This window comes from Urocitellus parryii, chromosome 15 (assembly GCF_045843805.1).
Source record: "Urocitellus parryii isolate mUroPar1 chromosome 15, mUroPar1.hap1, whole genome shotgun sequence".
NCBI classification, from domain to species: domain Eukaryota; kingdom Metazoa; phylum Chordata; class Mammalia; order Rodentia; family Sciuridae; genus Urocitellus; species Urocitellus parryii.
In genome coordinates, this window is record NC_135545.1 from 21,172,197 (window position 1) to 21,198,816 (window position 26,620).

Sequence of the window (26,620 nt, forward strand, 5' to 3'; positions counted from 1 at the left end):
TACTCACTCACAAGTATTCAACCCTTACCTTGAGCCATCTCACGGATGACGGTATGGCCAGTAGAGTGAGGAATGAGTTTTCAACATTAACATACCCCTCTGGATTGCCCTACCACACTCTAAAGGCTTGGGTACTCTGGACACTTCCAAGAACACACTCCAAAAGACCACAGCTGCTACCCACCAGGAAGCCAGAAGGGGGGCATGAAAACCGCACAGGAGGAGAGAGGTTGCTGCTGGGACCCAGACTGTGCGCCTCCCAAAATGTGCAGTCGGCACATCTGCCTAGAGAAAAAGGGAGGCCCAGAATCACAAGCTTTGTTATTTTTACTTTTTGGTGCGAGGGGCCATCTGTGCAGGTTTGAGCTTGTCTGGAGGAAACCAGGATTTGTAGATGAAATTCAAATGCAGGATTTCTTTGCAGGCTGTCATGCTGAGACTTTCTCCAGGAGCTGGGGTGGCAGTGCTGATATTTTTATAGCAGCAGAGCATGCCAGAGTCCAGCAGCTGTTCAGGGTAAGTGTGCACACAGGGCCTTCTACCAGAGTGCTGTCAACTGCCCCAGTAATGGTCTTCTCAGTGTTGGCTCCACCAAGGATGCCAGGATGGAACTGAACCACCAGCTGTGTAAACTGACCCCAACTGCCTGGAAGGAGGAGGTCTGGAGAACAGAAAATCCAGTGGGGAGAGGAGGTTGGCAGTTTCTAGAGATAAGGGTTAGGGAGGCTCTGACACCCTCCATTATTGCTGTGGATCCCTCCAAAACTACCTCAATAAGCATGCAATTGTAGACCCATGCTTAGGAATTGGCCATTGCCTCCGTTTTCAATTATAGGTCACCCTCCTGCTCCCTGCATGGAAATTCAATTACTGCCCTAATTGAGCTGAAGGTGGAGATGTCCAAGTTGGAGACTCCCTCTAGCATCTTCTCACAAACCAGGCTTCCTGTAATGTGGGGTCAGGAAAGGCCTTCCAATCTCCTTTTGACATCATCAGTGAAAGTCCTATATAGGGCCCTCCTTGTAACAGCTGCTGCTGCTGCCTGGGTACCAACCCACACATCACATGCTGATGAAGTTTGCATTCAAATAATAACATAGGTGTTATCTGTGAAAACTTGTCTCTAATTTGTAGCACAAAACATTGGATGTAGGCTGGATGCTTTCCTCGGCACTTCTCTCCTGGGCCAGATGTGTCACATGTCCTTCTTAAGGTGTCTACCAGGACGAAGGGGAGAGGACATGAGATTTAGCACTTATAAGTTTAGAAACTCTTTGATGCTGTTCCTGATAACTTGTTCCAGGTCCTGGGGGTGGTAGGGTGGTGAGAGAAGAGGGCAAATGATTTGTGACTCATCCAGTCATTGCTGTGCCCCTTCACAGTCCTGCCTTTTTCTATTTTATCCCAAATAATTCCATCTAATAATAGGCAGGGGCTGTAGCCAAAAGTGATCCATAACTATTCACTTTTTTTTTTTCTTCCAGAAGAATCCTTCAATGAAGAATGGGATTTGAAGTACACCAAGAGGAGTCTTCAGCTCAGAAATACTGCCCCCAAAACACTGTCATTGCACCCAGAGAGAACCCCATCCCAATGTGTGGGATCATAGCAAAGCAGAGGAGAGGAAGATGAGACAGGGACTAGGAACATAATGACAGACACTGCCAGGCAGGACCACTTTACCAGGGAGAGTAAGGTTCAAAACTGACAAGGAGCTCAGGTAAGGGCTTCCAAGGCCTTGCTGGACTCCAGGCTGTGCTGAGGCTGACTAGCTTGGGCGGACAGACTACTGTGTTTTTGGGGTTTTTTTGTTTTGTTTTGTTTTGTTTTTTTCCCCACAGAAACAAAAGGATGAAATCATTAGCATCAATTGGGCACATTCAGTGTAGATTACTGACATGCCATTGTTATGAGGATAAAAGAAATATAATTAATAAACCCCACCCTGCCCGTCTTTTATGCTTCCACGAATTCAGTATTGACAACTGCATCTATCTCATCCCACAGATGAGCCATCCCTTTCAGCTGGCCTGGACATCACTGAAATGAACAGTGCCGAAAATCACTCCTGGGATCTGTCAGCCCATCTTTCTCAGAGGCAGTTTGTCTTCTCGAACAGTTTTCTCCATCAAAGAGGCTGAAGCGAGAGAGGGTTTCCCAGCAGCTCAGTTCAGGTTCCATTCTAGGAGGAACAAAGCCTGCGGCCAGGGCAGAGGAACCCCAAGTTTCCTCCCACCTAGGATTTTTTCTTCAGGGCCACCCCGCAGGGCAGCCAGTGACCTTTTGGGCATCAGTCCTTGATAGGTATGGAGCCTTGGAATCTCACCTGCCTCACCTCTGGCCTTGACAGGCCTTAGATGGAATGAGGGCTAAAGGTCACCCTGGAGATCTCTGAGAGGCCAGGGGATTTGGGGGCCCACTTTCTTACCAGTTTGACTTCTGCCCTGTGTACCAGTCACCCTCACCTCCACCCCACTGTGGTATCTAGAAAAAAAAAAAAAAAAAAACCCCGAAACCTTTGCATGAAAGGAAGCAGGGGAGGTCTCTGAAGTGTGACTGCAAACCTGAAAACACAAAACTAGTCTTGCATCACCATCTGGAAGACAAGAGTTTGAGGAGAAACAGAAAGCAACTTTTAACCCCTGAGAGGCTGCACTTAGTCACCGAGAGAACATCCTGTGGCCTCCTTGCTTCTGAACAGGCCTGCTGGCTGGAGGGCTTGCACTGTCCCTTGGGCCCAGGAGGAAACAGAGGCCCAGAGTAGGTAAGTAACGAGCTAATGTTGTTAGAGCCAAGACACTCCAGTAACTATAGGAATCATGAACTCAGATGTCTTTGGAAACCAGGCAGGTGAAAGAATATGTTTCTGGACACTGAGACATTTTGTACTGAAAGTTAACCATGGCCAAATAGTCTGGTCTTCCAAGGAGAAATATGCTTTCTTTGCCATTTTTTCTTGAAGTACTCTACCTTCTTGATCTATACTGTTTTCTCCCATTCAATGGCTACATATACAAGAGATATTTGTCTGTTCCAAGAAGATGTGCAGTGTGTCTGTAAAGATAAACAGCTATGGAGTCAGAGACATCAGCATGAGGTACTATAGGGATTGGTAAGAATTTGGGCACATTGCAGATAGACTTTACTCTGCCTGTAGGACAGCCAATAGCTGGGGAGCCCTAACTGAATGGGAATGCTCCTAAGTTTTAAATGTTGGTTGAAAGGTGATTTAAAACCCCTTGGCAGCCTAAACACAACAAGAACTCATGGCTGCACCTGACTACAGGTCCTCATGCGCAGCCTCTGCATTAGCCTCTGCTTTGGCCTCCCAGTCTGGAGGAGGAATAGAGGATTGAGAACGTCAGAGGAGTGCTTTAGATCAAGTCACCATCTTTGCAGAGATTGAGTACTCATCTCTTGTCTATAACAAGAGAACCATTGGTTAGGTGCTTAGCAAGAGGGATGCAGAGAAGGTTCTTGAAGGCTCAAGTTGTGCCTGCTGGAGTAGATTTAACTTTGGACTTTGTTTCTTTTAAAAGGATGATATCACTGGGAGGGTTCATCACCATTCTTTCCACAAATGAAGCTGGGTTCCTGTATGTCACCTCATCCTTGCAGCTCGCCCAGGAACTGGAAGGCACTGGTATGTGGCTCCTTTGCTCAGAATAGAACTGGGGCAGGAACTTGATTCATTCCTATTAATGTCTTGCTTTTCAATCTTATTTTCTTCCAGAGGAACCTTTGGAAGTAGAGGATAGTGGCTATCTATGTAAGAATCCATTCATTCATTCTTGGAGCAAGTATTTAATGAACACCTGTTTTGTGCCAGGCCCCATGCGAGTCAATGAAATCATTTGGTAGGTAATCACTTAAAAATAAAAAAACAAAAAGACTTTGTGTGCATATTTTATTTTACTTGATTTTTTTTTTCCAGATGGGATCTCTATTGTCCAGGATAGCCTTGACTATCTGGGCTCAGGTGATCCTCCTCCCTCAGCTTCTTCCAAGTAGCTGGGACTACCATACCCTAACCCTAACCCTAAACTACTTAGAGATAATACAATGAAAAGAAACAGACCTATAGGAAAAAAAAGCAAATATTTTCATTTATTTATATGAAAGTGTAATAAAAATTCTGGAGCAAGGTACACGTTATTAATACCAATATTGTTAAGAATAGATCTCTGAGGGATTTTTGCTTACTATGTTGTGTGATTTTGAAGTATTCTAATTTATTATACCCAAAAAGCTCTACTTTCATAACTAGAGTAAAACTAGTGAAGTTAAATAATAGCAATTTTAATAGAAAGAAAAGTCAGCAATACTGAGTACTGGAACAGATGTGAGGAGGTGGGAACTCTTCATCCTCCCTGGCTGGGAGTGTAAATTGGTGCAATTTGGGAGAGGAGATGATTACCTTTAGAAAGATGCAAAGGTGCATGCCCTTTGACATGGCATTTCCACGTCTAGCAATGTGCCCTGCAGGAGTTCGCATGGGTGATACACATGTGTGCAAGATGTCAATTACAGCACCATTTGTGATGGTGAAAAAAGAAATTGGAAATCTATTTGTGCACCAGGGTGGGAAGGAATATAAATATATACCACAATTAAAAATGAATGAATGTGACTACTGGCATCAACATGGACAAACTTAAAAGTAACGTGGAAAGAAAATAGCAAGTGACATGATATAAAAGCTTTGGTGCCGTTGATGTAATTTAAAAAAAAAACCCAGAGTGATGTGTGCTATATTTATTGCTAATGGAGCCACATGTAAATGATAAAAGTCTAAACATAAATGGAGTAATCATACACTCTACCCCTGGTAGTTGTTTCCTCTGAGGAGAAAAGAACCATGAGACTGGGAAGGGACTCTAGGGAACTTCACTTGTGCCTGTCATATTGTATTTCTTTATTTTAAAAAGTATGTGGCCCACATAGTGGCACATGCCTGCAGTCACAGCTACTTAGGACGTCAAGATAAAAGAATCATAATTTTGTGGCCATTCTGGGCAACTTCATGAGACCTTGTCTCAAAATAAAGAATAAAAAGGGCTGGGGATATAGTTCAGTGGTAAAGTACCCCTATGTTTAATCCCCACTACCTTAAAAAAAAAAAAAAAAAGGAGAAGGAGCAGCTAATATGGCAAATCTGGATGATGGGTCCACAGATGTCATTTGTGTTATTCTCTGCACTTTAAAATCTTTGTCAACCTGTGGTGTAAACTGATCTTGTTGTTTTATTTTGCATTTCTCTGATGATTTGTGCTTTGAATAGTTTTCTTGGGCTTATTGTGTATTGCCAGTTCCCATTTTTGACAACTGTATTAATGGTGAACGGTGAAGTGAGTTTTGCAGTGGTGAGAGGGAAGGTGGAAGTACCCTTTGGGCAGGTGACCATTCAGGTTTAAGCCAGGTGGAGGCTGACTGGGGTAGAGATGCAACCAGGAGGTGTCATAAGTTTTGGAGTAGTGAACTTGCCCAGGGACAGAATGTCAAGGGGCAGTGGTGGGTGGCCCTGAAGGGCCCTATGACTCCTTCAACTTTTGTTGGAACAGAGAGGAGGGACTTGGGAGGAATGATATCAGGAATATAATTGGGAGGTGTGCAGCCACAGAAGCTGAGGGACGATGGAACGTTTCTAGAGGGCAGGTGGAGTCAGCAAAGCTAAATGTGGCAGGGATGAGGCTGGAGAGCACTGTGAGATTTGTCACCTGGAGATTGTGTTAGTCAGCTTTCCATTACTATAACAAATCCCTGAAATAATCAATATATGCAGAGGAAAGGTTTGGTTTGATTCACAGTTATGGAGTTTCTGGCCCATGCTTGGATGGGCACATTGCTTTTAGGCCTCTGGTAGGAGGGGTAGCACACTGTGGCAGCAATTTGTGGAGCACAACTGCTGCCCTCATGGCCAGGTAGTAAAGGAAAGGCAGAGGAAGGGGCTAGGGTCCCACTGTCCTCTTCACAGGCATGCTCCTCATGACTCAAAACCCCACACTGGGCTCTGTCCTCCCAATAGTGTCACACTGAGGGCCAAACCTTTAACACATGAGCCTTTGGGGACCTTCCAGATCCAAACTAGAGCAGGTGTCTTAGATGGCCTGCGTATATGCCCAGCTGGAGGGTGCTGCAGAAGTGACGGTGGTATAGATAACACTTTCAAAGGGGCTTCTTGGGAAGGGAGGAAGATGGGGTTTATGACTGGGGAAGAGGAAGCGGGCTGGAGGGAGGAGAGCACACCAGAGCAAACTGCTAAGTGCTCCTGGGGTCCCCCCTGCTCTCAGGTGAGCTGTGTGGGGCACACAGGGAATCCAGCCAGTCTCACCCTCAGCACTGTCCCCCAGAGATGCAGGGGGACATGTCCTCAGCTCTAAACCACTCACAGGAGTTGTTTATGAATCAGAGATCCTATCATACCACCACATCCAGCAGTGGTAGATTCAGGGATGGTGACCACCATTTTTTATTATTTTTTTAATGTGCAAAGCACTGGGATAAACATTTCCTGTGCATTTTTCTCATTTCATTTCCCCTCAGTTCTATGGGATAAAAAACATTGTTGTCATCCTTAATCCTTATTTCATAACTGAGGGACACTGAGCTTGGAGGAGTTAAGCCCAGATCACACTAGGAAGTGGCAAAGCTGAGTCCCAGTTGAAGGTGAATGCCTGCAGAGTCCAATGGAGAAATGACACCAGTGTGGGCCGAAGACAGGGACAGACTCATTCAGGAAGTGAGATTCAAGCTGGCATTGGGCAGGTTGGCAGGCAAATGCCTGCACAAAGGTACAGGGCCAGAAACTTGAGGGAGATGGAGGCAGTCACCCAGGCAAGGCCGTTTAGAAATTAGTGTTGGTGTAGCTGATTTTTACAGACATTCCATTGCCTTCCTGCTTGTCCCCCGTATGCAGCAGTCTCTTTCTTATGGTGCAGAGAGGCCTAACTCTGGGTTGTTTCCTCATCCTCTGCCTCCAGACTGGCTCTGAACAGGTCACTTTATCAAACCCAACTTCCTGTGCTGGGGAGACTACACCCATCTTCTATTTGATGTACAAAAGCTCTTCGTGACATGTTCTCTGTCATCTCTTCTGCCTCATCTTCTCCTTCCTCCTGATACACCTCTATCCTCTGACTCCTACTTGTGCCCAATTGTGAGCACTTTTTGCAAACTGCTGAGGAGTGTTCAACAGCTGCACTTCTAAAGCAGAGCGGAAATGCTATTCCTGCCCTCTGCTCCCAGAGGCCACCTGCTCAAACTAGGACCCTCATGAGATAACAGCTCACCTGCAGGCTCACCTGCAGGCTCACCTGAGTCCCTTGGCCACACTGTCTGTATCTTTGTCTCCCATATTGATAGTGCTTAGCACACAATAGGGGATCAATAGGAGGACATCTCACACATCACGCTGGAAAAAGCATTAGACTTAACTGTTTGGATAAAGATGCTACAGTTTTTGGAATTGGCTTTGATCAGGACAGTGATTTAAAGAGGGGGAGAAAGGGTGGGGAAGGTTTATTTAATAAAGAATAACATTGCACTTCCATCTGAGGCTCTTGGGAAATAGTACCTGGTAAGCCAGTGAAACTGAGCACATTAGAGTCTTCTGGAGTTAAATTTGGAATTAGGACGAGGTAGGGAAAATCTATGCTCATTGAATACAAAATGCAATTGTCTGTCAGTGCAGGAACTGAAGTATCTGCAGCAAATTATATTTAAGACTCTATTGTCACAGGCAGATTAGCTAATGCTTGATTTTAAGTATAGGCTTCTAATGCTATTACTCCTGGTTAACTCTGCCTGGCAGGTAACCTTGTGGAACAAATGACTGCATTGCTTGAATAACATATTTGATCAAATAGGACAATTCTTTCAAAAATTGAGTTCTCTGTGGCAATTTGAGACCTGTAATCAGCAAATTAGATGATTACAGCAGGGATAAAAATAGTCTTCTAACAATGTCCAAGGTATAAATGTGATTTGAATTTCAAAATGCTGAACATGTGGTAGGAAAATGCACGGTTGGGTAAATATGACTAGACATTATCAGATTTGATTTCTCTTTCCGTCCCTGCTCTGAGCTAGAGCCTAATTTTGCCGGAATAAACTCCAATCTTGTTTGTGTTGGAGTTAGAGGATAGAGGTGTATCAGGCGCTAGGCTGCAAATCTTCGACGGCTCCCAGCTTTCCCTGTCTGCTGCAGGTACTTGGTGTCCATGTGAATATTAGCACCATTGATTTACCCACTTGGTATTTAATAGCCTCCATGAAACAATAAGCGGTCCAAATTTCATGCGGGGAAGATGACACTGGAAAACCTTCAAAACCCCCCATACAGAAACCTGTTGTCTTTTTCCTCAGGCACAGTGGGCAGAGAAATGATAGCAACTCTGAGATATAGCAAGTGAGCAGGGGAAAAATATGAGGGTGTGGTATTTTGTGCCACAATCCAGTCTTCAAGGTTGGTCAATAGGTTGGTTTCTCCAACACAGAGCTAGCTTTCTGTCACTGTGACAAAATACCTGAGATAATTAATTTATAAGAAGGAAAGATTTATACTGGCTGTTTTTCAGAGGTTCCAATACACAGTTGCTTTGGCTCCATCGCTGTGGTCCTGTGGTGAGGCAGAGAGAACTCACTTTTATAACAGAGCCTCTCCCTCAAAACCCTTTAAAGCATGAATCCATAAATGGATTAATCCATTCATGCTGTCAGTTCTTGTGACCCATCACTTCCCCAAGGCTCCATCTCTGAACACTGTCACACTGGGGACCAAGCCTTTGACCCATGAGCTTCTGAGGGACAGGTAAGCCCCAAACTGTAAAGTCAGACCAAGGGCCCTATATCATCTCTTTGGTCCTTCCTGTGCCACATCTTGGCCTCATAGCATCTGCTTCCTTGGGTTGGCCTACCATTTCACCTCTGATGTGTAGATGGCATTCCCTCACCTCAGTTGGTTTTAGTTGAATAGCAGAAATGACCTGGCAAATAAGTATATAGAGCCAATCAGAGAAAGCTCAAAGTAGCCACCAACTGATTACCAGCAAATGGAAGCTACTTTCAAGAGGGGAGACTTGATTTTTATTTACTGGTGGCTCTTAGGGTTTCTGACACAGCCACAGAAATTGATCACTGTGGATTTTATTTACCCTCTGTTAGCACAGATGATTAAGAGCTCCCTGTGGCAATGTTGCAATTTGAAAAAAATCCTGATTTCCAGAAGAGCACCATTTATATATAAGGTGTTCTCATTTCAGTGTTTTCAATAACATCCTTTGTAGTTTAAGGGCTTTATGAGCTATGAATTAAAATTTACCTCAGATATGCTTTCAGATCCATGTTACCTCACATTTGTCAAGCTCTCAATTTTATAATAAAACTTTGCAAATAGAAATGTATTTCAGTGCCAATTTTACAGATAAATGCCAAACTAAGTAACCACTTTTAGGATTTTGCCAACTAGTCACAAATGGTCACCGTTCAAAGCTCACTTCTTTTAAGACAAAAGCACCTGAGATGAAGAAATAACTAGCAAGGGGTGGGTGGTCATCGTTTGACTAGATACCATTATATATGGATTTCTAATGTGCTTATTAGGAAAACTGTATTAAAATTTGCCAGAACCACATCAATGTAAAAAAGTAAGGTCTCCTTCCAACTTGGAATAAATCAAAGATTTAAAATGGCTGGTTTTCTTTTTACATTACATTTTTGCAAAATAAGATAAAACCGGCTGAAAATAAGTAGTATTTATTTGCTCATTCACCTTTCCTTGAGTGCCTGCCCCTTCCCCCAACACATCGAAGCATAGTTAGAAAGTGAAACAAGACTGAGAATATCAACAAGTGATGTGGGCAGCACACATCAGGCCTTCAGGTGGACAGTGACCATCAGCAAAGCACTTGGTCAGTTCCTCAGTCAAGGAGCAATTTTATATCCTGACCTTCAGCCATATATTATACTTTGCATTTTCTTCTTAGAAGCACAGTTTCAGGCTACTATGTTAAGTTCTCCAAATAAAATTCATTTATTCTTTCGGTTAAGATCTGGGTAAAGGTATAGTATTAATTACAGATTTCTTTACAACCTTCAAACAGCCCCAGGGTGGAAATTATACTTATGAATCCTTCTAGATGTGGAAATGACTTTAGCACCATTGCCACTGATGGCTAATGAACCTGATGTGAGTGGCCACCTGTGCAGGAAACTGCAGAAGTGCCAAATCAAAAGTCTCACTCCCAGCTCCAAGGGCCTCAAGAGGTAGACAAGGCTGTGTCTGAAGCTTACTCCCTATTTTAAATGTTTTCTCTAGAAAGATTCAAGCTTCAAGAAGCATGAAGTCAAAAAGAGAACTTGACATAGCCACACTGAGTTGACTTCTAACTTCTAATTACCAGACACTGCTCATAAAACCAGCTGTCTCAAAGACAGTATTATCTTTATTAAAAACGGATAGACATAGCAGCACTTACAAAACAAAAAGTTCATAAGAGGCATGGTACACTGTCAACTGATGTGTAAAGGGCAGGTCCTGCTGGTTGAGGCTGTGCATCACAATGCTTGCTCGCAACCACCTGTTCCACCGAACACGAGGCAACCCAGAACACCCGAGGGGAGACCAACAGCAACAGCGGCACTCCTCAACTTCAAGCCTTTGTTATTTGTGTGAACAGTCAATCAAGTCAAGTATCACCCTCCTTAGCAGCATCTGGAGCACTCATTGGTGTTCTGGAGGTGGCTGGTGTACTTGACCCACTTATTTAAAAAAATCTAAGTATTCAATAAAAAACACTTCTCCCTGTCCAATGCCAATCACAGAAATACTTCTGTTGCAGAAGAGAGATACTCTTCACTTAAATATCTGTAAAAGCTAGTACACGCCTCCACTGCAGTAGACAGGAGAGAACTATGAGCAGGCACTTCCGCACAACTGTCTTTGGTGGAGAATGCTGGGGTGGTCACACTGTTTCCTGCTCACTGCTCTGCTTCTTACTGCTCTGTGGTGGGGTGAGGACCCCCGAGGGGGGAGGAGAAATCCTGTTTTGTTCAGACAATATGGCTTTCTTTGCTTGGGCTTTGTCCTATTGATAAGAAGAAAAGGGAAAACTGTTAAGGTGGAAGAACATATCCTTTGTTTCACTTACTATACGTTATTGGTAAGGAGGTGAGTGAAGGGGAAAAACAGCAAAAAAACACCTAAAAGTCTATGGTCTACATGATAACTGACATATAGCATCTATAAACCAGAAATTTTCTTCAAGGAATTAAGAGAATTGGGAATTTTTCTAGGATGTCTGAAGGCTGCATGAAGTGAAGTGAATAGGTTATCCAGGCAGCTTTAAGGTTCTCTCTGGTCAAGAAGGATTGGAGCAAAAACATTACTAACCAGCAAATCCAAGCTGTTGACGTGGGTCTGTATGTTATGGGCATCTTCAGCAGGAACCCCCCTGAAGTGCTTTAGTTTGGAACTTCCTGTCTCTCTTATAATCATGGCAAATGGAACCATCCACTTGACACACTTCTCTATATCACACCACTGGTACCCTGTGATGAAAAGAAACCATAGGCTCAACCAGATGTTGACAATTGGTGTCTAAGTATAATACACTTTGTTTGTGAATTCACCAGAAAACTAACGTACCTGAAACCTTTTGCATCAATTCAGATGAAGAGAAATGATACAAGGCAGAAGCAGCAAGTACACCGTAGGGAAATTCTAAGCAGCCAACATCAAGGACGCAGAGATCTAAAAGCTATGAGAAGAAAAGAACGCTGAAACAGAGGGGCACACACATCACTTCTAGAGTTCTTCACTAGAAGTGGGGTTAGGAGCCCCTAGAGGCAAAGGAGCTACTTACCTCTGCAATCTGTATAAAGATTTGCTGGGGATATTGCGGCAGTAGCACTTCATATACGTCATTTAGATATGCAACCTGCATGTATACATTCAGCCAGGACACAATGGTCAAGGGACTTAAACGCCACTTAAGGGCCTAAGGAAAACAGGAAAGAGACCAATGGTTGTGAAAAGAAGTTCAAGATGTAGCCATTTTCCACACCACAATGTGCCCATCTAAAGACCTACCAGATGTGCTCAAACTTCATGTGAGAAATACTTATGTGTGTGTTTTAAAATGACTGGAAATAACTTGTAACCTACCTTCATTATCACTAATTCCATAGTAAGAATTTCATCTCCTGAACAAGCACCATCTGTAACATAAGCAAATTGGTGCAACTTTGGAGGATAGATTTCCTAAAAGCAAATAAAAGATACCATTAGCAAACATCCAGTATCATAATAATTTCACCTTATAATGTGTATCTGAAATTATTTTTTAGTACCCTGGCATGGAAAAATGATACACTGATGTGATTACTACAGGAGCTACTTTAACAGTTCAGTATGTGTTAATTGTAAAAAAAAATGAAATTCCAACTTCCACTAAATAAATGAATGAATACATATGGTGATTAATAGAACTTTACTCAATGTATTTTTAAAATTTTCACCTTCTCAATATCCTTAACATGTCTGGAAGTTGGGCTCAAACACTCTTTTATTGTCACACCAAAATTTTTATCTTCTTAGTTCAAGGTTTAATTTTTTTGCTTAAAGTAACTAAATTAACCAAACATTTTATACATTATACATTTATTCCTCTCCTCTCTTCATTAGTCCTCAGTCTTTCTGTATATCTTTCTGTCTTAACTTTAGAAGACTTCAAATTAGAAAAACTTAGGATATACATTACAGACAAATAGCTGACCTCTTCTCCTAATCTTAGGAGGAACTCAAGAAATATTATATAAAATATTTGAAACTATTTACCTCAAGTTTGGCAGCAATAAATAAAGCTGAAATCCCAATAAGCTGTAAAAGTGTTTTTACAATATTTTCTTGCGTTGCCATATACCGATCAAAGAAATCTTGTGCCAAGTAAAACGTCTCCCTGTGAAGTTTATAGACTTCACACACCTGAAAAAATATTTAGTAAATTTTATAACAGTTACTCAAGGGAAAAAAAAATCTTGCCCTGAGTTTTGGTAAAAGACAACATAATCAGACCAAGAGCGATAAGAATAACTTTGCTTTTCTGAGAGGACTGTTACCTTGTTTGTGCCTAAGCACATGTACAAAGACAAACTTGGGCGCAGATATAAGGATTAAGTTTCTGTGATCTATGTAGTAGTAAAAGCAAGTGTTTGTAGGCCAGAGAAGGAAGACAGGTTTAAAGCCTGGTGAGAGCAGGCATTTTTTCTTTTTTCTTTTTGTAGTACTAGGGATTGAACCCAAGGGTGCCCTACCACTGAGCCACATCCCCAGCCCTTTTTAAAGAGAGGGTCTCACTTAGTTGGCCAGCTGGCCTTGAGCTTGCAATCCTCCTGTCTCAGCCTCCTGAGTCACTGGGATTACAGGTGTGTACCACTACACCTGGCTGAAAGCAGAATTCTCATGAAATAAGATAAAAAAATCAAATTTATGAATTTTCTCAAAAATGTTGTCCCCCTTTATAAGTTTCATGATAAGTCAATTTAAGGAAAGAACTGCAATAGTTCTTTATAACTAAATGATACCAATAAAAAAGTTTAAAAGTTGGAACTCAAATTTATTTAAAGACTACAACATGCCCCAAACACTATAAATCATAAGAGGCAAAAACTTTGTTAAAAGCATTAAAAAGATTCAGAGACCTAGGTTATAATTTAGGCTCTACCTTAAACAAACACATTTATTTCACTATAAAATTAGGACAATACCTGTTCTGCCTACCTCTCAGAATTGAGTATCTGGTGAAACAGTATACAAGATGGAATTAAAAAGGGACCAAGAAAATATTAGTCTTCAACTCAGTACCAACACCAAAAGTATGATTATGCACGTGAAACTCCAACACCACCACTGCCACTCACCAACAGGCTATCTCCTGTAACTGCAACTGTTGGGGTTAACATGTAGAAAGGTGCCAGAGAAAAACACACAAAATTCTGCTAGAAAATTCTATCAATCACCATAGATGATTTCTAAAGTTCAGATTAAGCCATATATAGCTATTTATAAAATCTATCCTTCAAAACATAATGGCATTAATTACATTTAAAAGAGAACCTCTCAGTCAAATTTTTTGTCATGGTGATGGGGACCGAATCCAGGGCTTCACACATGCCAGGCAAGAACTCCACCACTGAGCTACTTCCCCAGTCCTCAATTTCAACACTTTTATAATAAATTACAGCCTAAAAGATTCACACTTATTATATCCAACACTTCCAGAAATTATAAAATGTTATAAAGGGCACAGAAGGTCATTGTGACATGGTAAGTCCATAGTGGGCAGCTGCAAGACCTGTACTTTAAAAAAGTAGGCCTTCTAAAGAATCTACTACAAAAAAAAAAAAAAAAAAAAAAAAAAAAAAAAAAAAATGTTGACATTCTTAGGGGCCAATGAAGAACACAAATTAAGAATGATTAAAAAAAAACCTTTATGTACATCATTTCTAATCTGCACAAACTCTGTAAGAAAATATTGCTAGAAAATATTACAGATGAGAAAACTGAGACTCAGGTGATTTGCTGGACTTAAGCACCTAGATGGTAAGTGGCAGCAGGGAATTTCATACTAGGACTAACACAACTGTGGTTTGCATACCCTGGAGAATGCTGACCTTCTACAGGATATACAGTATGACAGTGTTAACACATTTATAGGAAATAGTTAGACACTCAACTTCTACATGTTCTCTTTCATAAAGTAGATGTGCCTGAGAGGGTCCTCCCATTTCTCAGAAGAAAAACACTTTTCAGCTACCCAAGTATTTGAGTAGCCATCAAGCCTCCCTTAAGCAAGGAAGTTATTTGCAGTGCATCCCAGTAAGAGGGGCACTGCCAATAAAATTTCACTTTTTATATTAAACGATTATCTTGCTGATTTGTAATACTTGTTGTTTTGACCAGTTGTTGCAGAAGTATGACAGTGTGATCAATTAGAACAGTATGGTCTGTTAGGAAATTGTTCTGTGAGGAAAGAAAAATGGACTTCTGGAATTTAAAAGGGAACAATGTGAAATTTGACTATTAAAGATAAGCTTGTTCATATATTTTTACAAGTTATGATAGTGGCTATCAAATAGCTGATACCTGCATTCCAGTAGATACATTTAAAAGCAACTTAATGAACAGAGCTCAAATATCAATATTTACAATTTATTGGAAAATAAAGTCTTTGCAACTATTTAACTTTGATGGAAAAAATTTGATGCCAACTTTAAAATACCTGCAGGATAAAGAGATCTTAGAAATTCTTAAAAGAATGCGAGTAAAGCCAGGTGCAGTGGCTCATGCCTGTAATCCCAGAGACTCGAGAGACTGAAGCAGGAGGATCTCAAGTTCAAAGCTAGCCTCAGCAACTTAGTGAGGCCTTAAGCAACTTGGCAAGACCCTGTCTCTAATAATATATAAAAAAGGACTGGGGATGTGGCTCAATGGTTAAGCGCTGCAGGGATCAATCCCCTCCCCACATACCAAAAAAAAAAAAAAAAAAGCAAGTAAAAAGTTTAGACTGCTATACTAAATATACCAGGAAAGCTTCTGAGATATCGAATATATCAATGGAATCAAGCACACACAGATAGCTTAATAGCAAAGAAGGATCTAGAAATGGCCAATGAGTCCAGTGAATGGGAAGACCTGAGCTCACCTCCATTAACCAATCCAGAAGAATTGCTCGCATTTTAGGCTGCAGAAGAGGGTGTCGCTGCAAAAAGTGCTCATCCCTTAAGTACATCTTTTCCTTGTTTAGCATGATTTTCCAAACCTCCTCTCTATTTGCCCAGCTACAGAAAAAAACAAAACAAAACAAAACCCCACACAAGTGTCAGTATGCATCCATACTAAGGAGGACTAATAAGTGGAGTAGAGGTTGGAAGTCATGTAGCAAAGTCAGCACTTACTTCAGTAAAGGAAGTGGTGAGGCTCTGGATGGTGTAGATCTCTGAGGCCCAAATGTAGAATTTGTGTATACCAGCTCATCCTCCTCTTTGTCAGGTGTGGGGATCAAGGAGCAGGGATTTGCACATACTGTATTATTGTCCCAAGGCTGTAATTGAAAAACACATTTTAAAATGTTTGATGTAAACCAGCTGTTTTTACATTCATGGATTTGTAGATTAACCAGTACTTCAGAAAACATCACCACACTAAAGAATAATATCCAGGACTACATATTCTGATCTAAGTTAAGATGAATATGGCATGGACAAGTAAAAGAGGGTAATGACTCCCAGCTTTCATTTCATTTCCGTCACTAGCTTAGAAGTCCATGCAGTGAATTCCTAAGGAAGCTAAGAAATCAGTAGCATTTTATCCTCTACATTATCACCCCTCAACTGAGGTGCTTGAGCAGCAAAATGGACATGGAAGAGGTAAGATACAGGCAAATAGCTCTGACATTACAAAAAAAGACTAGCCAAATATATCAGACAAACCTTTTGTTTTCCGCAACTCCAAAAATCAGCCACCTAGTTAAAACCAAATCAAGCAATGGTCACAGGTCATACGAAGTCCATGGAGAGAGAACCTAGACCTTTGAATCCTACCCTCAGATCCTTGCAGTCAGACTCAAATATCTGATGAATGAATTATCATTAAGAACCCAAACAGTATGCTTTTATTTGAAAGATTTCAGAAATTTCAGTGTTTGGAAAAGACTAAGATCATTTTGTCATTTGGAATATTTTCTTTTTTAAGTCACTATTTACCATCCTACTATAAAAAGAATTATTTTAATTTTTAAAGTTATAAAATTGTAACTGAAGATATTAGGCAGGTGACAATCCTGCTAGCATGGAAGTACTATCTGAGCCACTTGTCATTTTTTTAAAACAGAGATCATTATGTTGACTAGAGAACAAAATAGACACCTGGAACAACTGTAATGAACATGGAAATTCTGCTCTAAGTGCTCCCTTGAAGACAACCCATGTTGTACCTGGGTGGCTGAGAGTTATCACCTCTCAGCCACCCAGATATAATGCCACAGTCCTATCATTACAGTTGTTCAATACATGTTCAATACAGTGGCTGCCACAGCAACAGGCCATCTTCAGAGCAAACCCAAATGCTTTGTCTAGTGAGAAGGGCAAAGCTGGATAAAGCTCTTCCCCACTCAATGCAGAAACAATTGGGCATGCAAATTATCCATGACAGCTCCTGCCAACAGCTGCGAAAGAAAGGCAACTTCCTTTTGGTTCTAGTATCATATGTTGGTAGCATTTCCTTGACTAAAGGTTCACATTACAACTGTTCAAGAATGAATTCTAGTTCTGAAGGCACAAGTTGGGTGTCACCCTCCTAGGCCAGATGGCTGGCACTTCTGAGTGCAGGCTTATGCAGATAAAACTAACCAGTAGCAGTTCCCAACCTGCAGTTCATAGACAAATTAAGTGTACCACAAGCAGACAAATGGCTTCCAAAGGTGGCCTTTTTAAGAGCCAGTGGATGAGTCAGAATAATTAAATCAATGTCCTTCACCTTCAGTGTATACCAAGTTTCAAAGGAAGCAAGATCAGTCTGACTTTAGGGAGGAAAGAAGAGGACAACAGCCAGAGACCAACTGTGACTATTGCTAACTACTTAACTTTATTTCTGCAAAATTTTCTGAGAAATAACTAATAGTCCAGGATTCCATTTCAAACAAAAAAGTTGGGTCTTACGTGAAAATTAAACAAAATGGACATGTGAAATAGATTTTAGGTAAAAGGGCACTCTGTTCATTAAGAATGGCCTAAGTAAGAATCACCAAAAGTTCCATGTGGTCTTGAGGAAGTACAAAGGCACAATGGCTTCTACTAGCTCAAATCTGTTATAGTAGGCTGAGAAAAATCTTCTTAATTAATAGGCAAAAAATCTGTTGAACCCCCCCAATTCTAGCTTCATGAAATCTTTACAGAGAAAAAACAAAAATGCTCCATAAATAGGTGGATAATTTTCAAGATACCATCTATTCTCTAAGATGTGCAGAAACTATTGATTAATTTGTGGACAACCATGAAAATGCCTTCCTGGGAGAAATGACATGGCTGTTCATGCATCACAGTTATCACCTCTCAGCCACCCAGATACAATGCCACAGTCCTATCTGAGGCACTTAAACAATATTCAAGTTATACATTGAGAACAGAAATGCCAATGAGAACAGAAACTCCAAGTCAATATATGGATGGATTTGCTTCATCTTGGAAATTTCTATTCAAAATACAGCTGGAGAAAAGAAACAATCTTGAATTTCACAAAGCAGGGATTCATTTTATAATACCCACAAAAATCAACCTGCTTGATTTGAAGGCTCTTTTAAGGGGAGAAAAAGAAGAAATGACTTTGGATGACTGTCTTATTTACTTTCCTGCAGAGAAGCATTTCTTTTAACAGAGAAGGAAATAAACTCCTTATTCAATATTCAGTGGTCTTTCCCAGAGATGCTTTTAACTAGGGTATTAATATATAGTAACAACTGCTATTACAAACAACATGGCCCATCACTTTGAAGCACTTCGCTCTTTCAGACCAGCTACCATGGCTATTGCTCACCGCTTTACAAAGTGATGTGTGTCCACTGCAAACCTTATTGGGACTACTGCCACACTCAGGTCAAGTACTGTTCCTGCTCAGCTTTTTATCTGTGATAGAGGCAGAAGGCCTGACTAGCTAGTTTGGAGATAGTCTGCTTCCCCCATTGGAGCCCTAACTGCAGACTCCAGCCATTTCTGGAGGTAAAGAGATAATACAAGCTCTTTCTGCAAGGAACTTCTGATGTTTACAATGATATCACACTGCATACAGGAAATTTGGCAGGAACTCCATAAGGAGGGGCAAGAGAAATGGAGTAGTCAATAAAAAAATGAGTTGACACACAGACCATTACCCAGAACGTTCCACTAATACTCTTGCTGAAGCCAGGTTAAGCCCAACAGAACTGATCCATGTGGGGGGATTGCTGAATGGGCTGGAGGAACATTCAGGGACACAAAAGAGGTAAAACTTTGAAACTTGACTTAAAGGAAATGAGAAGTACTAAAGCACCATTACAAAAAACAAATAAAAAAACAAAACAAAACTGCACAGGTGTGGATGGGGAGGAAGAGGACAACACGTAGGAGCCCTACCCCACCCAGTTCACTAGCCATTAGAGACAAGATTGTAGGCCCAACTCTGCTTCTCACTTGCTTACAGACTCTGGGTTGCTTTCTTCCTCTAATTGAATCCCAGTTTCCTCATGGGAAAAAGGAGTTATTTGATGTGCACTCTGGTTCTTTTAGGTGTTAGCACATATCTGCAACCTCAGAGAGAGCCATCAAGACACACAAGCCCTTCCTGGAATCTCAAGGCTAGCAAAGGCCAGTGTGCTCTGACAGTCACAGTACTCAACCATGTGGACTGTGGCTCTAATTAGAGAAACCAACTCTAAACCAGTATCTTCAACAGAAGACAAGAAAGTCTAAAACCCAGCTGGACCCAGGAGAGCTGGAGGCCCTCCATGAGGCCTAATGGGAGGCCACCTACCTGACTGCCACACTGGTCTCTCACAGTCTTGTCAATTTTGGCAATTTCTTCATCTGGATCCTGCAAAAACTAACATAAAACAATCCACAATCCCCAAGAAACACAGAATAACCCAAAGACAAAAAAAGAGAGAAGGGGAGGGGGGTTGATTATGAGTACCATTTCTGGCAGTGACCCCCCCCCCCCACACACACGCACCAAGTCCCATCAATAGGTATGTGTGCAGACCCATGTCTGGTACCCAGGTAAGATGGGGGGGGTATAATCTCCAATCTATCCCCTTTGTACTCACAACGGCCACATTTGCCTTCCTTTTCCTGGAGCGAACAGAGAAGTCAGTGCCACCTTCTTCTTTCATAGGGTCCCGTTCGTTCCCATCTCTGCAAAGCCATGGTGGCAAAGAAATTGAGGTGAGTTCTCCCCAAATCTTAACCAGCCCCTCCCCCACGGCTGCACACCCTACCCTTCGCTGCAGCCAGGCCACTCACCTCTCCTTCCTTTCCCTTGGCATGGCGCAGGCTCTGGCTCTGGCTACGACTTCAGACCTGGGGGGCACGAAGCGGGCAGCGGGGTGAAGACCACCGGCGGGCGGAGGGGGCCAGGTCCCGCGGGCCTGCCCCGGGTACCCCTCCCCCCTCCCGCGCGGACGGCGGCGGGAGCCTCCCGGGCCGGTCGGGAAAATGGCCGATGGGCCTGGGGTGGCCTGTCACCCGCGGCGCCGCCAGCAGCCCGAGATTTCGGGTCCGAACCCGTAGTGGAGATGGGGGTCCAGACGACCCCCGAAACCTTTCAGTCCCATCTTCTCCCTTTGGGCCGGGGCTGCCTCAGTCTTTCCTTCAACACCTCTCCTACCCGTCTCTGAGCCACCCTACCCGGGGCACCCCGCGCTGACGCCTCCGGGACCAGAAGACCCGGCGACCCGGCCTCGCCCCACCCCCACTCCCGGCCCGACCCGGCCCGACCCGGGTGCTCTGGGAGTCTCCGCCCGAGGCGCCAGTCTCCGCAGTCCGCAGCGGGGCCTTACCCGAAGCGGTCTCCGCGGTAGGCAGGCGCGCACGAGCCGAGGCAGGAGGCCGGAGGCGAGCGGGAAGCCGGGAGGCGGGAGGCGGCAGGCGGCGGCGGGCCGAGCGCGCGGCGGTGGCGGGATCCGCGCCTGCCCCCTACACCGCTTTGGCTGCCGAGCCGGCTGCTCCTGCGCCCGGCTTAGAGCGGGACATTTAAAAATCCCTGCGCGCGGAACCGGCCCCGGCCCGCCCTCGCGCCTCCCAGCCACCTCTGCCCCGCCCCGCCCGGGCTCCGAGCCCCTCAGCGGCAGCCCCAGGGCCAGGGCCCGCCCAGCCACCGCCCTCAGGACCGCCCCCGCCTCGGCGCAGGCCAGCGAGGCTCTCAGGGCCGCTGGGGGCGGGGCCAGATCGGGGGCGGGGCCACCCCAGGGGCGGAGTCTCTGGGGCGGGTCCTACGGCGGAACCCGCGCAGGGGCGGGGTTAAATGACAGGGCCTGCGCGCCGGAGGGACAGGACGCGGGACGTGGTGGGCGGGACCACAAGGCTGTGGCGGGGCCTGCGCGGGGTGGGACGCGGGAGAGCGAGCGGGCCGGCCAGCGCGCACGGTCGGGGGCGGGGCCGTGCCGGGGCCTGACGCGGGAGAAGTCTGGCGGGAGCTGCACGGAGGGGCGGGCCGAGGGGCGGAGCCCACCGGTGCTGCGGCTGCAGAGAGCCGCGTGGCCGGCGCGGGTGGAATGTAAACACCGCTGGCTGCGAGGGTTCGGGACCCGGCTGGGTGGTCCTGGCCGGACTGATGCACGAGAGAACCCCGGAGCGGAGAACCCGTCGTCCGTCTGCCTCGCGTGCGCGCGCGCACTGCCCTCCTAGCACGTCCTCCCCGCCCCTGAGACGCAGAGTTCCGGGCCTTGAGTGCGAGGCGTGGATGTCCCCAAGGTCACAGTGCCTGGTGCCTGGGCTTCAGGCCGCTGAGTCTGTGACCTCCTGTGGGCCAGGTGTTATTCCTGGCTGCGTGTCCATTCATCTTATTAGTGCATTCATTCATCATTCAAACTATTTACATTCTGCTTCCTTTACACGTCTCTCTTCCGCAACCCACCCCCGCTCCACCTTAAGCATCAAAAGACCCTTCTGACACTAGGATCCCCGTGCAACCATCTCTCGCTTAAAACCTCCCAGTTGTTTCTCATCAACCTTAAGATCAAATACACATGCATCATTCTGGGGTTCAAGGCTCCATGGATACTCGCCTCACTGGCCTCAGACCTGGTCTTGAACCCTGCCCTCTCTCCCCCCACCTTCTGTTTCTCACCTCTGGGCCTTGGAGCTTGTCAGTTCCTTTTTGACCCATTTGAGTTGCTCATCCTGTGAACTTCAAAGTCTTTGGTGACCCCTTCATCTAAAACACGACTCTCCCCAGGAGGTCCTCTCCACTGACCTCTTCACGGCACTCGCCACCATGTTTCTTGCTTTATTTCCTTGTCTCTCGCTCCTTGCCTCACCTGTCTAGTACACTGCTGTATTCCTCAGATCTTGACATCTGAGGAGGAAAGGGAACACTTCGATCGTATTTTTTATTTTGGTACCAGTGAGTGAAGCCAGGGGTGCTTAACCACTGAGCCATATTCCCAACCCTTTTTGTATTTTATTTTGAGACAGGGTGTCTTTAAGTTGCTTAGGTCCTTGCTGAGTTGCTGAGTCTGGTATGGAACTTGGGATCCTACTGCCTTAGCCTCCTGAACCACCAGGATTATGGAACAGTCCACCGCAACTGGCTACACTGGTATTTGTGAATGAGTGACTGAAAACACTCACCATGCTCCGTGGAGCTTACAAGCTAGTGAGAAGCAGGTATTAATTGATCATCATTTGGAAGTACCTTCTGTACTCAACTTCTAGAGAAAGTATGTAACAGGGCTTTGAAAACCTCCAAGCCTCCTCCTCATTTACAGTCTTGGTCTTGTCTCCTTCCATGACTGTCTTCATTGAATAAGACAGTCATTGCCTAGGGTTTATTGAAGAGAAGCTTGTGTCATCCCCAGAGGTCCTGAATAGGATATTGGCTTAGGTGCCGGCACTCTAAGGCCAAGGCTGCAAAGATGACTTGCTTAAGACATCTTATATAGGCATGAAACCCAAGATCCTGAACCGCCAACCCTGTGCTCCTTGGTAATAACAATAACAGGTATTGGTAGCATTTTCAAAATGGCAGCTTTAGATTAAGCCCTTCAAAGTGTCATCTCAGTTAAACTTCACAATAATTATATTACACTGATACCTTGATTCCCATCTCACAGATGACAACTATCTACTTCCTAGCCACTATGAGGATTAAGTGAGATGAATTAAGCACAGTGCCTGGCCCACAATAAATGAGTTATTATAACTTATTGAAAAGGGAGTCTTCTTTAATAGCTGTAGCAATGTATACTCTCATCAGAAAAGAGTGAGAGTTCCAGATACCCCAGATCTGAGCTGACATTTCTATCAATAATAAAGTGGGTAAATAAATTTTGTTGTATTCATTTAGTGGAATACTATACAACAATAAAAGATACAAATCACTGAAACACAAATGAATCTCATATAATATTGAGCACAAGAAGCTAGGCACATGTGTATGAAGTTTACATTTATTTGAAGTTTATGAAAAGGGAAATTGGGCTGGAAATGTGTTTCAGTGGTAGAACACATGTTTAACATGCACAAGGCCCTGGGTTCAATTCCCATAACCATGGGAAAGGGAGAGGAAAGAGAAACAACAAAAAAAGAAAAATTATGGTGACTGGTCATTGGAACAGTAGTTGCTTCTGAAGCAAAGTGGTAATAACATGGGGGTACACACGGGAAACTTCTGGGCACTAAACCTGTTTTATGTTTTCATCTGAGTGGTGGTTACTTCCTAGTCACTATGAAGATTAAGTGAGATAATGCAGATGAATTAGTACAGTGAAAAGTAAATGTATTAAAACCCACAATGCACTTGCAACAGTATCTGGCACATACTTAAATGCTCAATATGTGTTCATTGCCATTCACATAGGAAGTTGGGGGGGCCTTCACTTAGCGTCATATGTGACCCAAGCCCTGATGATGGTGGAGGAATAAGGAAAGAAGTAAGGACTGAATATAAAGGTCCTGGAGAAGTAAGAGCATGAGTACTTCAAAGGGGAAGTTCTTCCCAGATAGGATTCCTTAACATGGTGCTTCAGGGACCCAGAAAGCTGCCTGCAGACAATGCAGTCCTATCGATGGGCCTGTTTGCACGTTATTGGGCATACTTGCATAACTTTTACCAGCTCTTCAAGGGCATCTTAACAGAAAGTTAAAAGCTCTGCTGCAGAGAAGGCTGAGCATAAAAGGTGAAGACTGTGTCTGATAGTGGGGCTGAGAGGTTTTGCTCTTGGGCAGCCTGAATGAGACAAAGGAGGGGCACCTTGTGAGGCTACACATGGGAAAACTAAAAGAGGGGCCAGTGCGAGCCATCATGTGGGGACCAGGCAGGATAAACAGGATCAGGTTGTCAAACAGAGTAGCTGCAGCCCAGTTCTGGGGAACCCGAGTGTGGGAAAGCCCCAGAGGCTTGGCTCCTGTCCTCCCTCAGCCCAGGAAATCTGTCTGCACAAGCCTGCCAGGCCAGCCAGAGCGAAGGGCCCAAATTCGTGCTCTCCCGGGCTTGGTTACTGCTTATATCATGCTCACTGCTATGTATGGGCTCCAGGGCAGGAAGACTGCAGACCAATGAATGGTTATAGCTCAGGCCTAAATTCCTCTCATACTGGGGAGCAATCTCAGTCAACCTTTCTTTATTCTGAATGCTGTAATCAATAAAAAATGCCAGTGAAAATTAAAATTGGTCTCTAAATTTAGAATTTAATAGAGCAACAATGGCAGCTGACATTTATGAATTCTGTGCTAAACTCATGGTTGCCTGGAACAGAGACTAATTTGAAGACATTTCTAGAAGTAGGGGTGTGTGTGACCAGGTCAGGGGTATTGGTGGGGCCAGATCTGCAGCAACAAGCTGCTCCCTCAGTATGGGCAAAGGCACAAGAGTGCTTTGTTTTTTGTTCGACCACCATATCCCCAGCTCTAATTTAAATCTCCTCCTTTTGGGTTTCTGAAGACAGGCACAGCTGCAAAACAGAGGAGGGGCTTGGAGGGAGAAGGCTCTGGCATCTCCCTTCTGGTCAGGGATCAACATTTTTCTCTAAGCAACACCCTCTGCACTTTGATGGGAGAGAGGGACTTGGCCAATCAGAGCCCCACATTCCTGGCTATATGATTGGTTTAAGCACAGGCATATGGTCCAAGCCAGGCCAATGACAATCCTCAGGAGTTGCTAGGCTGACTGGAAGTGGGCCTGGAGCCATGAGGCCATCTTGCCACATAAGTTGACCTGCTTTAGAGGGAAGTTCTTCCTGGAGAGCAGAGCCAGAGGTGCTGGGAGGCAGGCTTCTGATCTATTGAGGCCCTGTATCCAATCATGCCTAAGACTGGATTACTAGGAACTTTCTGGATACTGGAACCATTGAATTATTTTCATGTACTGGCTTATTCAGATGAGATTGGATTTTCTCATAATTTGCAACCAAGAATCCTGGATGTCATGGGTGAGTCAAAAGTTGAGAAACTGTCAAACTTTGTCTAGCCTGGGGCAGGCCCATTCGTACTCACCCGTTAGCCTCTTGGTGGCCCCCCAGGCCCACATAGGCCCTTGGCTACAAGATCTGTAAAGCCACTGACACATGGTTGTAGGGTTGCCAAGCCTAGGTGTGGGAGTGAACATTAGGTTCCTTGTTTCAATGCCCCAGGAATCCTGACTTCTCTGGAAGCAGCCCTCAGTCACTCATGTGTGTCAGTCACATAGTAATCCACTTGTGAACTGACCTGGCATCCTGAGGAGTACCATGTGGCTTCCCAGGGGTTAAGCACCAGTGGATCGGGGTGGACCTGTCTGGTCCTGCCCTACAGGGAATTTGAGGAACATTTTATACTAGTTGGGGGCAAATTGAACACTAAACAAGCAGGATTTACCTAAAATACTACTGGGCAAAAGTTTCAGACACTAGCAGCCCTCAGAGAATTAGCAAAAATTTAAATTCCTGTACACAGGAGAGTTTCTGGCTCATTGAACAGTAGTATAATTTGGCAAAGTTGAGCCCATATCTATGCACAGCCACGGCATGAGGCTGCCCTGTGGGTGAAGCAGCTTCATCCCTTGTCTGTCCTAGGTAACAACTTGGCCACTGTGGTAATGTGACCTCGAAACTCCACCTGGGAATTCGGGGCTGACTCAGTGCCTGCAAAGTAGGGTCCTGGATGAGAGAGGGTCAGAACAGAAGAAACAAGAGAAGGGGTCAGATGGGAAGTATCCAAGGCCTAGCAGCCTGAGCATTCCCAGAGCCCAACCCAGGTTCTGGAAAGCCAGATTTGCTAAGTAAATAAATGGATGGATGAACGGATAGGGGGCAAAGGTGAGAACTACAGAAAACCTTTTCCAGGTGGTGGTGATAGGAAGCCAAGGAGTCTGGGTACCAGAAGCTGAGCCCAGGGCACATTCTTTTGCCGATATTAGGGACACAAAGGAGATTCCATACTCAGGGCCGGGGCTTCCCTGCCTCCTACCACCACCCTCCCTTCTCATCCGCTCTCAGGGCCTCTCCACCTTCGACCTTGAACTACAAATTATATTTTCCATTTCTATCCATTTGTTTGAAAAGGAAAATCTCCTATCCCTACCCTAAATGGAAAACCAGCACTACTAGCCACAAGGAGAAGGAAAGTATCAAGATGTTTATATCTAAAGACAGAACAACGTGAGGCAGAGAGTGCTGCCTGCCCCAGCCATGAGCCTGAGGCCTGGTATCTTCCTGTTTAAAAAAAAAAAAAAAAAAAAAAAAAAAAGTTGACTATATGATCCCACTTATACAAGGAATCTGGAGTCGTCAGATTCATGGAGACAGAAAATTGAGTAAGGTTCCTGGAGCAGGGGAGGGCAGAGCAGGGAGTCACCATTTAACGACTACCAAGTTTCAGTTGTGCAAGATAAAGAGTT

The 26,620-nt window shown here is 44.2% G+C and overlaps 1 protein-coding gene across 2 annotated transcripts; it reads right to left on the reverse strand.

The window, feature by feature from the left end:
* Positions 1-9,772: 9,772 nt before the first annotated feature.
* Ccne1 (cyclin E1) lies at positions 9,773-20,786 on the reverse strand. 2 transcript variants are annotated; one of them, XM_026391209.2, is made up of 12 exons: positions 20,586-20,786; positions 20,050-20,106; positions 19,854-19,941; positions 19,562-19,621; positions 15,955-16,100; positions 15,702-15,837; positions 12,836-12,982; positions 12,164-12,259; positions 11,862-11,996; positions 11,645-11,756; positions 11,390-11,547; positions 9,773-11,084 (listed from the first exon to the last, which is right to left on the reverse strand). In XM_026391209.2, exons 2-12 carry the CDS (start codon positions 20,070-20,072, stop codon positions 10,962-10,964), a joined length of 1,224 nt encoding a protein of 407 aa, XP_026246994.1. In that variant the 5' UTR covers positions 20,073-20,106; positions 20,586-20,786; the 3' UTR covers positions 9,773-10,961. The 2 variants fall into 2 exon arrangements, with proteins under 2 accessions (XP_026246994.1, XP_026246993.1); XM_026391208.1 differs by having other exon boundaries at positions 19,562-19,630; positions 20,586-20,785.
* Positions 20,787-26,620: the final 5,834 nt, after the last annotated feature.